We start from the raw sequence: 15,012 nt of genomic DNA, 5'->3' as shown, positions 1-15,012 counted from the left end.
ATATGCATTGTGAGTACTTTTCTCTTATGGCTAATTGTAAGCATCCATCTTTTTGAATATGTACTTGAACAGTGAAGTCCAAAATAGGTTTGTTATTTTCTGTACAGCTAGTTTAATCATTACGATCTCATGTGATTTCATCTCCACTGAGATGTGTTTCCTGAGAAAATGTAGAGTTGCAGCATGTTTGTTAAAATTCAAGTTGAATAAATTACCGTAATATTCAGAACACAGGCAAAGGTACAACAATGTATTCAGAAATCCTGCCTTGTATGCATGATATACCACACTTTCTGCATTCTGAAACACACTGTGTTATTATGGATGATTATATATCTTCATAAAGTAGAGGTGAGTGTTGCCTAGATAACAGTCAACTTTCTGAACAAACAGTGTTGCTTAACAGTCAAATTCAATGCCATCACTGCATTACAGAATGGACCATTAGAGCAGCTGAGAGCAATTAAGTGTACTTATCCCAAACTAACCATAGACTGCACAAAGTTAAGTGAAATAATTAACCTCTTTTATTACAAAAGGAAAGAGTAATAAAATGGGATATATAAAGGTATATTGTAAAACTGATCAAGGAGTTAAAATGCCACAGTGATTTAAAGTCTGCATTTTTCAAAGGAAACTGGAGTACCCCATTTCTTAATGTTAATCTCATAAATCTTTGTTTAACTTTTTGTGCCAAGACTTAGAGTTACTCATTGTTATCTACATTTTCAGCTCTATCCGTTTGCAGCAAAACGTGCTCCCAGAAAGCTTAGAAAGCAATTTCATTTATACTGAAGTGGTATAAAATTTTCACTTTGGATCTCTGTAGGGAAGCTTGGGTTATTGAAGGTTTTCTTTTGAGAAACAATTATTCCATCCATTTACTGAATATTGTTTATTTTTATGTTGTGTGAGATGCCCTGTGGGCCTCTTGGATCTTACTGGAAGAACCAATTTAGGAAGAAAATACCCAATTAGCTCAAAATTTTACAATGTACAGAGTTTGCATTCTTTGAGAGTCAGTATGTTTGTTTTGGAGTCCGTGTGATTCCTGAGTTGTTAGCCTTGCTTTTGAAACGGTTCCTCATCTCAGCATAGTCACGAGGATAGGATTGTTCATTTACAGCTATTAAACCTTACACACTACAGGTTTTGTGATTCTTCCAATATCCCTAATGGTTCTATATTGTATTGGAAGTTTAGCTCTTACACTAATTCATAGCATGTGAAGGTACTGAAATGGCTTGTCTCCATTGTGTGATACCCAAATCAGAAGGTCGAAGCTGAAGCTGAGTATTTGTTCAGTCAACCAGAGACATTTTTTACTTTGGTTTCATGCTTGCTAATCTTGGAAGTGGTCAATTGCCCAGCTTCCTGGAGCTTCCAGTTCTACCTCCACCCTCTAACTCAGGGCAGATGAAGTTGCCCCACTATTTAAATGTCTTTAAGACTTTCTGATATCATCTTCTAGCTTGCTGTCTTTACATATTAGCATCTCCAGCAAAGCTGGAAAATTTTTTTTTGACAGCAACAGTAGGTAAAATTTATTGAGCAGTGCTCTAGGTCACATCCTATTCTCTTTGAGGGTCATGGCCAAAAGGTTTTACACATAGGATTAGCAATCATCATGGATCGGGAGCATTGCCCTCGTTTGTACTCAGTCTGAGACTTTTCTCAAGTACTTGAGTCTCACTGTCTTTCTTTTCCTTCCTCCTTCCCTCTCTCCCCCACTTTACTTTCATCCCTCCCTCTAATTAATTTCTTCCTTCATAGTAAAAGTACATTTGTAGTCCTCTTATCCTAGGAATTTCTAAATTCTCTCATCCTGCCTTCTATTGTCTCATCTTTCTCTGTTTTGCTTATATATTTACACAGTTGGCCCTTGAACAACTTGGGGGTTAAGGGCACCAACCCCATGCAAAGTGGAAAATCCAGTGTAACTTTGGATTCCCCAGAAACATAACTAAGAGCCTGCTATTGTCTTAATAACTTTTACCAATAACTTACACAACACATACTTTGTATATTATATGTATTATTTACTGTATTATAATAAAGTAAGCTATAGAAAAGAAAGTATTATTATGAAAATCGTAAGGAAAAGGGGTATCTGGGTCACTTAGTCAGTTGAGAATCCGACTCTTGATTTTAGCTCAGATCATGATCCCAGGGTCATGGGATCAACTTCTGCACTGGGCTCTGTTCCAAGTGTCGGGCCTACTTGAGATTCTCTGTCTCTCTCTCTCTCACTCTGCTTCTCTCCCCCAATCATGCTTTCTCTCTCTCCAAAATTTAAAAAAAAAAAACATAAGGAAGAGAAAATATATCTACAGTACTATACTGTATTGAAAAAAATCTGCAAATAAATAGATCCACACAGTTGAAACCCATGTTGTTCAAGGGTAAACTGTATGCATATACATGTGCATATGTGTGTGTGTGTGTGTATACACACATATATATGTGTATAATATATGTGTATGTGTCTAATAGTTTACACACTTTCTGAATTTATTTCCTTGAAATTTACAGCGTCTTCAATGCTCTGCAACCTGCCTTCACTAATCCAAGTTCTTCTGTAGTGACTCTCTAAATGCACAGTCATTTGTTCATTCAACAGGTATTAATTTTGAACATTTAGTCCATGGCAGAAATGGTTCGAGGCTCTAGGAGTTTAACAGTGAGTAATTCAGACACTGTCTAGACACTCTTCCTACCTCCAGAAAGCTTACAGTTTCTGAGCTTACTAGGGGAAGAAATTAGTCAAGGACGCACACAAATATGTAATTGGCCAGTTGTCAGATGCTGTAAAAAAGGCACAGGAGATCTATCATCATTTACAGGAACACCTAATCTGACCCATGGTTCAGGAAAGTGGCCAAAATCTGAAGGATAAGTACACATTAATTACACATAGGAAATAGTGTGCACAAAGGTCCCAAGACAATAAGAAGCATAAAAGCATTTAAAAGAAGGTATTTGTGACTGGAGAAAAGCAAACAAGGGGTAGAATTCACAAGGCCTTCCAAAGTTAGAGGTAGGGTCCCAATGAAAAATAGGTATTGGGCTCAGGATGTAATTTTTCTCCTATAGGCAGTGTAATGCCAGAGAAGCGGTCTAAGCCAGGGATGAGGGTTATAGCAGAATTACATGATCAGATTCACATTTGTTTCCGTTTACTCCCTATGTTTATGAAAACATTCTCCATATCCTAAGTGTTTTATTTGCTTGTGCCCCTCTGCAGAGTCTCCTCTTTCAATTATTATTGCACACTGTCTAAGAAAATCTTTGTTCTCTGATATGCTAAGGTATAAAGTGATTTTTCTTCGATCATCTCTTTGAGAAAAGTGATCAGCCTGCATTTCATACCCAGTAAAGTGGTGAGGGTTCCATGAAGGAAATCAGATAAAGCACCTTTGTCCCAGCTACCTAGGAAAGTTCTTGGCATTTTTAACCTTTCTGCTTTGCTCCTCAAATTAAAATACAATGTTCTGTGTTCCCTGATTAGCTTTCTAGGGCATTGTTCTCAAACCCTTTTGTTTCAAACATTTCTTGACATACAAACAAACAACAAATCACCTGAGCAACAAACATTCATGGATACTCTGCCTAGAATCATGAGCAGGTCTGTGTGTGCTGCCTCTGATTCCACCACTTTCTCACTCAAGAAAATGGAACTAGGATTTGAGTGAATGTGAATGACAGGCCATCAAAGGAATGTACATGTATATGTAATATAAAAGACATGAAAAATAGTTATATGTAATATAAAAGATATATCTTGTATATTTTTGAGACATAAACTCGGACTGTCCACACTTCTGACACTTGCCTCAATATCTTCTATCAAACAGGATAATATCCAGAAATTGAGTTGAGATCATCCCATCATAGTCTGAGGTCCTCAGCATCCTTTCATATCTACTGTATAGCCTAAAAGTTGCAAACACCTATTGACCATGGTTTACTATATCATGTCATGCTGACTCGGGGTTGGAAACCTTTTTAAGAAATTTACCCTCTCTTTAGATTGATATGACACTCAGATACCAAAGATATGAACCATACAAGATAAAAGGCATCCTAAGTGTTAAATGAATGATATGGGTAGTGAAGATTTTAGGAATTCAAAGAAAGGAAAATAATTACAGGTCTACAAGATAGGCAGTAAAGATTCATGGATCTGACTAATGACGGACAGACCCTTTCTCATTCTTTATTCTTATTCCAAATGATACCTCTTGTCAGAGGCATTTCTGAAGCACCCTATCAAGGGAACATTCTTTATAGCTCTGACTGTTTATTGTGTCATCCTGTTTGTCTCCTTCAGAGTATTTCCTAAATATCTGAACTTCTCTCACTTATTTATTGTGTAAGCTGCTCATTAGACTTATTTCCGTGAAGGTGGAGACTTTCTTTCTTGCTCACACTGTAATCCCAGAGAGTCTCATAATGCCTAGCACGTGTAAGGCACTCATTTGTATTTCCTTAATGAATTAGTTAGATGCAAAAGCCTTAAGTATCTTAAGCATATGCTCAGAAACTCTAATGTAATGTTCATTTGTATTGCCCAGATTCTTTGCAGTAGCTCACAGGTGACCATAAATGTGTGATTTTGTAAAATTTGAGTTTATATGGAGTCAAATGTGACTCTCCCAAGTTCATTATGTAAAGGAAAGAGAGTTTCTCCTTTCTCATGAACTGTTTTTTGTTTTTTTTTTTAATTTTTTTTTCAACGTTTTTTATTTATTTTTGGGACAGAGAGAGACAGAGCATGAACGGGGGAGGGGCAGAGAGAGAGGGAGACACAGAATCGGAAACAGGCTCCAGGCTCCGAGCCATCAGCCCAGAGCCTGACGCGGGGCTCGAACTCACGGACCGCGAGATCGTGACCTGGCTGAAGTCGGACGCTTAACCGACTGCGCCACCCAGGCGCCCCACTCATGAACTGTTTTAAAGTTAAGCGAGTTAGTGTCCTGTCTATTTTCTATTTTCTCCAAACTTACAAGGCTAACCCATCATGAGCAATCTACCACACCATATATTTTTAGAAAACATTTCACACTTATTTGATAAAGGCATCCCTGAAAGTAAGTGTAATGTTAAGTAATGCTGTTAAGTAGGGCTGCATAAAAAATATCAAGAAAATTTCCAATTGGTAGAGCATCTTTTCTTCCTCAGCTCTGTGTGCGTGTGTGTGCACGCGTGTGCACGTGTGTGTATGCGTATAACTTTTCTTTTAATTTTCTTTATTTCCAAGAAGGCTAAGGACTGGACTTAAAAATACTAGCTTAAGGGGAGCCTGGGTGGCTCAGTCGGTTAAGCATCCGACTCTTGGTTTTGGCCCAGGTCATGATCTCGCAGTTTCATTGGTTCAAACCCAGCCTCGGGCTCTGACCGACAGTGCAGAGCCTGCTTGGGGTTCTCTGTCTCCCTCTCTCTCTGCCCCTCTCCCACTTGCGCTGTCTCTGTCTCTCTGAAAATAAACATTAAAATAAATAAAAAATAAATAAAAATACTAGCTTAAGGCAATACTTTTATAAAAATTGCTATTTGGTGAAAATGACTAATATACACTTATTTGTCTAATTTGTATTTTCTTTAGAATTTCTTTTTTAAAAGACGGAGGACTTCAAATAGTCAATGTGACTAAAGCTGACGTTGGAACTTATACCTGCATAGCAGAAAACCAGTTTGGGAAAGCAAATGGCACAACGCGCTTGGTTGTTACTGGTAGGTACATTTCCCAAAGATTGCTTTATGTAGAGATGGGCTGTATGGTATGTTATTAAGAGCAAAGAAAAAACCAGGTTGTTTATACTATGCAGTGCACTATGAAGATAGAACCTGTATTTGCACTGTTATTTTTAACAGGTGGAAATAAAGAGAACAATTCTTATTATTTCTTTACGTACCATAGTATGCACCAGGGAACATATCAGTTATGTGCAAGTACGATAGGCAAAAGAATTACAAATAGCATATGCTGATGACCTAATTTTATGCTATTCTGTTATGTCAGATCTTTTGAATGTACTCTTGCCCAATATCATTGATATTTTCTGGAGTTTTTTTCAATGTTTTTTTTTTTTTTAATTTTTTTTTTATTTTTGGGACAGAGAGAGACAGAGCATGAACGGGGGAGGGGCAGAGAGAGAGGGAGACACAGAATCGGAAATAGGCTCCAGGCTCCGAGCCATCAGCCCAGAGCCTGACGCGGGGCTCGAACTCACGGACCGCGAGATCGTGACCTGGGTGAAGTCGGACGCTTAACCGACTGTGCCACCCAGGCGCCCCTATTTTCTGGAGTTTTTGACGTCCATGAAACAATCCTTACCATCAATGAAAGTCATTTACAGTTGCACATGTATGTTGTTTATTTATTTGAGAAAAAAAAATGAGTACCTGCTGTGTGTCTGGTGTTTGACTTATGTTGGTAAATAAACGGATAAAGATTCTGCCTTCATGAATTTTACCTTCTACTGGAGGTAGAAAGAAAATACACAGTAGAATAAAAAATGAGGGAATTATCCAAGGGGAAAAAATGCAAACAATTGAGAAAATACAGAGTAGTGTGTGGGAGAGGTCAGCTGGAGCAGAAAGATGGTGATTGGAGTACGCCCAGTGAGAAAGAGAGATTAGGCAGAGATTTTGTGGACATAGAGGAGTTAACTAATAGATTCCTTGGGGGAAAATCGTGGAAGAACTTTGTAGACCTTGTGAGGACTTTGGCTTTTAGTAGAAGTGAGAAGTAGAGGCTGGTGCACATTGGCAGAGAGTGGCATGATGTAAAATATATTTTTAAACTTTTGGTGTAGCTGCTCTGATGAGAACAGACTGTGGGGAATCAAGAGTAGAAGTTGGAGAGATCTCAGAAGACCATGGCTGCAAACCAGGCAGGAGGCAATAATGACTCAAGTGAAAGTGACAACAGAGGAGTTGATGGAAAAGGATCAGATTCTGCAAATACTGGGCTTGCAGAGTCAACAGGAGTTACTGACCAATGAGGCCCAAGAGAAAGAAAGGAGACAAGGATGGTTGCAGGGCGTTTGGCAAATAACAGAAGGAATGACCATCAAAACAACTGAGATTGAAAAGGCTGAGGATTGCACACTTTGGGGAGGAGGCAGATCGGGAGTTCGGTTTGGATGTGGTAAATGTGAAATGTTCACCAAGCTCTGTTTGTGGAAAGCAGACCACAGTATTCTGCCATTAACAACAATATTAGCATAAGCTAATACGTTTTGCTTATGTCACAGTCCATGGTGGGTCAGCTATGCTGTCTACATTAAGGAATAAAGGGTCCTGGTGCCTCCATTCTCTTGCACATTGCCCATCACAGTGGAAGAGGAAAGACTACGTTTCAGATGGCCTCTTACTTTTTTCCAGGCTTCTGCCTGTCAGTGCCACACATAGCTCCATCTTACATTTCTTTAGCCAAAGCATTAGCATTTGGCTGTGCCTGAATTCAAAGGAGAGATCAGATAGAGGATAGAAACACACACTTGGGAGTTGTTCCCATACAGATAAGTACTTGAAAAGAGAAGTCTAGATAAAATCACCAAGAGTGAGTGAAGACAAAAGAAGAAGACCAAGGATTGAGCTTGAGGCAATCTAACATTACGAGATGTAGGAAAAGAAGAGGGACCACAAAGCAGTGACCAGCACAGTACTAGAAAACAAAGAGGGTTTCGTGTTCCAGAAACCAAGCAAAGAAAGTGAACTGACAGGAAGACAGTGATGAAAGGGAGCAAATACTGCTGAAACATCAATTAAGTACATGAAATTGAAAAATGTGCCACTGGTTTGCAACAGGGTGATTCCTGGGAACCTTAAAAGCAAATAAGTTGCGGGAAGCCACAGCCTAACAAGAGTGGATTAGAGAGAGAATTTACTAGAGGAATTGTAGACAGTATACATAAATGATTCTTTGGAGGACTTTTGCTGCAATATGGAGTCAACAAATGAGTAGCAATGGAAAAGTGGGGTCAAAAGAAGTTTAATTCAGAACAGCTGGAAGGGCTGTGTTAATGATAGGAAGAAAGAAATGCACATGTGGACATTTGGGGAAAAACAGGCATTTAATTAGCATTTTAACTTAGTATCCCTCTTACAGTACCTGTTCTGGATGTCTTTTGTGTGGCCTTTCAAATGTTTGAGTGTATTTAAATTTTGGTAGTAATGCATTTGAGTCATTCAAAGTTAGTGAAAATTCAGTGGTTTCTCTTTCTACCCCTATATTTCACAAAGCAGTAAAACTAAGTTAAAATTGATTTTGTAGTAGTATTAGAACCTTGTTTACAGGTGACTTTAATTTTTAAACTGATGTATCCTATAAATTCAAATTTCCTAATTCTTTTAACAAGAATTTGTGGATCCAAAGAAATACATTACAAATCTGCATAAAAATGTCTATATTAATGTTGAAGACTTTCAATTATGCACACTACATGTTAGGTTAGCAATCAGCTTGTGAAAATGCTTTCATCAAAATAAAAACACTACAATTTTATTTAAAACTTTATTGTTCCCTTAACAGAACCAACGAGAATAACTTTGGCACCATCCAACATGGATGTCTCTGTTGGCGAAAGTGTCATTTTGCCGTGCCAAGTGCAACATGATCCCTTGCTAGACATCATGTTTACCTGGTATTTCAATGGAGCCCTCACAGATTTTAAGAAAGATGGATCTCACTTTGAGAAAGTTGGTGGGGTAAGTTGTGCCACTTCCTTCCTGATGTTTCTATCACCTGTGGCTGTGTCCCTTCATCCCTAAAAGAACACCTGGCACATATGTGATGCTTGAGAATGTTTGCACTGTGAGTAAATCTTCATTCCCAGTTCTGTTGTGATCTAATTTTATTATTGTAGTTACCAGAAAGCAAACACAGTGACTTCTACCTGTGAATTATAATTTTAATTAAAAGTGATATTTGTTGTATTTATATTAAATACTTAATTATACATATCACCATGAAAATTTGGTCACTAGCACCCTATGGAAGAAGAAAGTTTTCTTATAAGGTGTTGACTTTCAACTTGCCATATATATTATGAAGTTGAACCAAGTCACATTTACTCAGTGCCTCCTTTGTATCAAGCCAGGAGCTTTATCCACGTTGATCCTTGAAATCACTCTGGGCATTAGCAGTGAGGATTTTCATTTCACAGATGCACACACTAAGGATTTGAAAAGCTTATTAACTTTCCTGGGGTCACTGTGCTAGACACTATGGAACCTAGATTCAAGCCTAAATCTGTATGTGCCCAAAACACAAATATTTTCTTACGTTCCACTCTTTCTCCTCATTTGTGATGGTTCTATCTCAGAAATAATTACAGATTTCAAGGAAGAACTGATACTTTGAGGAGAACTGTTAAGAAGTGACTCGGTGCTGGGGTGCCTAGGTGGCTCAGTTGGTTAAGCATCTGACTCTTGATTTCGGCTAAGGTCATGATCTCACGGTTCATGAGTTGGAGCCCTACATCAGGCTCTGTGCTGACATCCTCTTTGGGATTTTCTCTCTCCCTCTCTCTCTGCCCCTGCCCTGCTCTCTCCCTCTCAAAAATAAATAAATAAACTTTAAAAAATAAAAAGAAGTGACCACAGTGTTTGGTGGGCCACACAAACTAAGAGCAGACCCTCCCCCTCCCCTCCAGCTGGGCATATGTCTGTGAATCCAGAATCACAAGGCCAGTTGCCCTTGGAGGCCTCTTCATTTTGACTCAGGGAGAGCTTCATTCTGTTTGGCTAAGACGTCAATGGTATATAGTAGAGTTCAAGTTTTGTCCTTTGAATTAAAAACAAAAATGACACGATGGACAACTCAGCTGTATTCTTTTGACAAAGATTTTATTTTTTATTAAATGTAGATACACATACAGACAGGTGTAACAACGCATTAGTACCGTGTGCAACTTAAAAGGGTAATGTTATGACTTCAATTGTTTGCCAGCCCCCAGAAAAGATTAAGTCCTGAAGTCTAATTGTGAAATAATAAAATATATTGGTTACTGCCCCTAGTTTCTGCCACAGAGCTCCTAAAACCCTTGGAATTTCGTGGGTGATAGGAAGTTTTTTGTTCTAATGAGGTGACTCTTGTGAACTGCTGAACAGCGTGAGGATGAAGGCTGGTCACCAGAAAAACCATGATTAGAAGCTTGCAAGTTTTAGCTCTATCACTCGTCCTCTGACAAGGGAAGAGGAGCTAGAGATTGAGTTCATAATTGATCAGGCCTACTGTGATAAAGCTTCTACAAAAATCCCAAAAGTGTGGAGTTTTGTAAGTTTCTGGTGTGGTAAACACATCTACCTGCCAGGAGGGTGGCACCCTTCAAATCCCCTGGGACAGAAGATCCTGCACTCAGGACCCTCCTGAACATCATCCTATGAACCTCTTTATCTGGCTGTTCATCTGCACCCTTTCTTACATATATATCCTTTACAATAAACAGATATATGTAGATAAATCTTTCCCTGAGTTTGGAGAGCTGTACTAGCAAATAATTGAACCCAAGCAGAGCGCCATGGGAACCCCGATTTACAGCTAGTTGATCAGAAGATTAGGTAAGTGTCTGAGACTTGTGATTGGTGTCTAAATGGTGGCCAGTCCTCTGGGACTCAGCTCTTAACTCATGGGATCCAGTGCCAACTCCAGGCAGATAGCATCAGAACTGAATTATAAGGCATCCAACTTGTGTCCAAGGATTGCTTGGTGTGGAGAACCCACACACACGGTGTCAGAAGTGTTGTGCTGTGTTCTAAGTACGAGTGTGGTAGTTGACAGTAAACGAGGTGCAGAAAATATATTTCTTTACACCAGTACCTCAGAAGGTGACTTTATTTGAATTATGGCTGTTGCAGATACATTTAGTTAAGTTGTAGTGTTGTCCTACCAGAGTAGAATGGGCCTGATATGGGCCCGATATGACTGATGTCCTTATAAGAAGAAGATTTGATGAAGGGGATAAAGAGGTACAAGCTTGAAATTAGAAAATAAGTAAGTCCTGGGGACGAAAAATCCAGTGTAGGGGAATAGAGTCAATAATATTATAATAACTTTGTATGGTTACAGAAGCTAACTACACTTATTGTGGTGAGCATTTTGTAATGTATATAACTGGAGAATCACTATGTTGTACACCTGAAACTAATATTATATTGTATGTCAACTCTACCTCAATGAAAAAAAAAATTTAAGAGGGAAGTTTGGACACAAACATAGGGAGAACACCACGTAAAGACACAGACACAGGGCTCCTGGGTGACTCAGTCGGTTGTGTCCGACTTCAGCTCAAGTCATGATCTCGTGGTTTGTGAGTTCAAGCCCTGCGTGGGGCTCTGTGCTGACAGCTCAGAGCCTGGAGCCTGTTTCAGATTCGATGTGTGTCTCTCTCTACCCCTCCCCCACTTGCATGCATGCACGCGCTCTCTCTCTCTCTCTCTGTCTTAAAATAAATAAATACAATTAGAAAAAAAAAAAAAAAGACACAGACACAGAGGGGAAGGGCCAGTGTGAAGATGCAGGCAGAAATTAAAGCTATCTTTCCATAGGCCAAGGAATGCCTAGAGCTTCCAGAAGTTCAGACGGGACAAGGAAGGGTCCTATCCTAGAGATTTTAGAAAGGGAGCTTGATTTCAGACTTTTGGCCTCAAGAACTGTAAAGGGAATAAAGTTCTGTTGTTTAAAGCTGCCCAGTTTGTGTCACTTAGTTACAGCAGCCCTAGTAAACATTGCAGATGGTTTCTTACAAGAAATAAAAAAATGGTGATGTTTAGATACCAGCCGCAGTTATGTGCAGTTTCATTGCCTTTTCTATTTTCTCTTACCTGGCTTATTCCATTTTAGAAGTTCTGGTTTCTCTAATTATTCTGACCAATTCAAGGCCTGGGAGGACTTCACCAGTGGCTACAACTTACTAGCATTTCTTTCACCATTACTTTAAATACCCTTTAAAAAAAAAAAAAAAAGTCACAAATTTCTTCTGTCGCAGTAAGAAAAGGTGTATGCCAGTATTCTCAGGCAACTCTGTTCCATGCTTAGGGTTCGTCCTTTCCCTGAGGGAAGGCAAAGGAAAGGAGAAAAGACTAGAATGTTACCTTCATAAAGTCCCATTATCAATTCTGGAAAAAGCTTCTTTTCTAACTCAGCTCTTGTCCTAACCTTAGTTCTTAGATTTGAAACATTAGTTACCTTTGCTGTCTAGTGTAGATAACGGTGTTTGTGATTTACCTGGATTTTAAATTGTTGATGGTGTTTTATTGCATAGAGTGTCCTCTATTTTCACTAATGCTAAAGAAATAACGAGAGACTAAAAGCCCAAAGTAATTTGATTTTAATATTCATCAAACATTCTTGAGGAAGTGCTCACTTAGGACTGAGCCAGATGACTGCTTTCTATAAGAGGAGCTTGGAGTTAAGAATATTTGAGGTTTTAATGTAATTTACCTGTTCTTAGTTGAATGATAGGGCCCACATCAGGTATAAAATCATCTGTTTACAAGAGTCAGGTATCTAAAACATGACATTTCATAAATTAATGCTACTGCCTGCCAAATCTGTTCTTTTTCTAGCATGCTAGTTCATGGCCTATGAATTTTTTTTATGGACTTACGCCATTAGTAACTTAATATTCTCCCATCAGTATAAAACAGTAAGCCATAGGGGCGCCTGGGTGGCGCAGTCGGTTAAGCGTCCGACTTCAGCCAGGTCACGATCTCGCGGTCCGTGAGTTCGAGCCCCGCGTCAGGCTCTGGGCTGATGGCTCGGAGCCTGGAGCCTGTTTCCGATTCTGTGTCTCCCTCTCTCTCTGCCCCTCCCCGGTTCATGCTCTGTCTCTCTCTGTCCCAAAAATAAATAAAAAAAAAAAAAGTTGAAAAAAAAAAACAGTAAGCCATACAAGATGACATTACGCTTAAGCACAGGCAATTAAGTAAATTGGTTTTCTGTTGCATGAGAAGGGAATCACACAACAGCTCTTGTCCTCTGATTATAAATTCATCGCAGCTTTCACATTAACCTGGAGAGTCTGCTTCTCTTTATCCAGTATGTTCATGGATATATCACCTGTTTTGAAAAGCAGCAAAGTGTGAGTCAGGAAGTTGCAGAAAAAGGTAGATGGTAAGAACGATATTTTTATTTTTTTTTTAATTTTTTTTATCATTTAAACAAATTTTTAATGTTTATTTATATGTTTAGAGAGAGAGTGTGTGAGCAGGAAGGGGCAGAGAGACAGAGACACAGAATCTGAAGCAGGCTCCAGGGTCTGAGCTGCCAGCACAGAGCCCGATGTGGGGCTCGAACCTGTAAGCTATGAGATCATGACCTGAGCCAAAGTCAGATGCTTAACTGACTGAGCCACCCAGGCACCCCTAAGAACCATATCTTTAAAGGGGGAGGCATAGTTTAGAAAATGGAAGAGGGGCAGGTGGGTGGTTCAGTTGGTTAAGCATCTGACTTCAGCTGGGGGTCATGATCTCATGGTTCCCAGGTTCAAACCCCATGTCAGGCTTTGTGCTGACAGCTCAGATCCTGGAGCCTGTTCCTGATTCTGTGTCTCCCTCTCTCTCCCTCCCCTGCTTGTGCTCCCTCTCTGTCTCTCAAAAGTAAATAAATAAACACTAAAAACATTTTTTAAAAAAATGGAAAATCCACTAAAAGTTCTTAACTGATTCAGCCAGTTGTCATTGGGACTATACAACAGGGTATTATTGGACCATACCTTGAGTATTCAATACTCATTCATTATTGTAAAAAACACATACCTTTGGGACAAATCTATAAGCTCAGAAAACTCTAACAATTTAGATCAGATACATTGTGTAGGGTTGAACATCCTGCCAATCACAGGCTTCTGCGTGGTTATACATTCAGAAAAGCTTGTTAAACCAAGTGATTAAACCAAATTGGCATATCACGGGACGAGGTATGGATCCAAAGACAAGCTTCGGCCTGTGCCTGTGGGACAAACCAAAGTTGTATAAATAAATGAGCAGTAAAAAAATGCCACTTAAGCCCACTATTTGCCATGCAAATCTGAAGTGTAGGCACAGTGTGGTGTGACTGGGAAAAACAACCCAGTTGTGTTCAGATACATATGAGTTTTAGGTTCTGTGGCTACTAGATGATGCCATCAGTGAGTCGCTTAACATTTTGTCCCTCATTTTCTGGTCTCTTCTCACATCAGTTTTTAGTATATGCTGTGTTCACTCCCACCATGAGAGTTCACAGACAGTGGTCTCTTCCTGGAACACTGTTCTCTCCCCATTTCCCTATGTCTACATATCTTTATACATTATTTCTATGTATGTAAGAAGGTGTATATTCATGTGTATACACTTTTTTTTCATATATATGCAGCTATAAGAAGAGACATAGACTCAGCAGTATGTGTACAATAACATTTTGTTATAATCCTGTTTAACTGACATAATTCCACACCATACACTCAGTCAAAATATAAAATAAATAAAATAAAAAAAATAAAATAAAATAAAATAAAATAAAATAAAATAAAATAGAAAGCAGAGAGATTCCATCCTTCACCCCAGTAAAACATCTTTCTCTACTTTTAAATATACCATAGCTTCCCCTAACAGGATAAAAGAGATAATAGCCCAACGTTCAAGAAAAACAAAAGAACATTACTACCTGGGACCTTAGTATCTGGGGCATGGCAATTTAAGTATAATTTTAAGAACATTCAAGGACAATTCTGACTTGCCTAATAAGTTACCTTTTGGACTTAGATATATGATATGGAGGGGGTGCTCACTATAAATAGAAATTTTCAAACCAAAACACAGCAAGGGTTCAGTGTATATTGTAATGGATGTTTCAATGGATATGCTTTGATAAGCTCGATGTGATGCAGGTGCTTTAGAAATGAAGAATGTATAGAGCCAAGCTGTACAGCTTTACAAACATTTTGTGGAATTGGATCTATGATGAATTAGAATGTGTGTGGATAAAAGTCACTGGAAGCAATAAGAGGTTTAGTGTTGACAACC

At 38.9% G+C, this 15,012-nt stretch overlaps 1 protein-coding gene across 2 annotated transcripts in view; it reads left to right on the top strand.

Moving 5' to 3' along the window:
- The window catches only part of CNTN3 (contactin 3), a 350,559-nt gene that overhangs the window by 278,496 nt on the left and 57,051 nt on the right, over positions 1 to 15,012 (top strand). For both annotated transcript variants that reach the window (XM_060631569.3, XM_060631568.3), the window contains exons 12-13: positions 5,606 to 5,733; positions 8,540 to 8,715. In XM_060631569.3, the coding sequence (XP_060487552.2) occupies positions 5,606 to 5,733; positions 8,540 to 8,715 (304 nt within the window). The remainder of the gene's footprint in view (positions 1 to 5,605; positions 5,734 to 8,539; positions 8,716 to 15,012) is intronic.

The sequence above is a fragment of the Panthera onca genome, chromosome A2 (assembly GCF_046562875.1).
Source record: "Panthera onca isolate mPanOnc1 chromosome A2, mPanOnc1 haplotype 2, whole genome shotgun sequence".
Taxonomy (NCBI): Eukaryota; Metazoa; Chordata; class Mammalia; order Carnivora; family Felidae; genus Panthera; species Panthera onca.
This window is presented reverse-complemented; position numbering and strand designations above follow the sequence as displayed.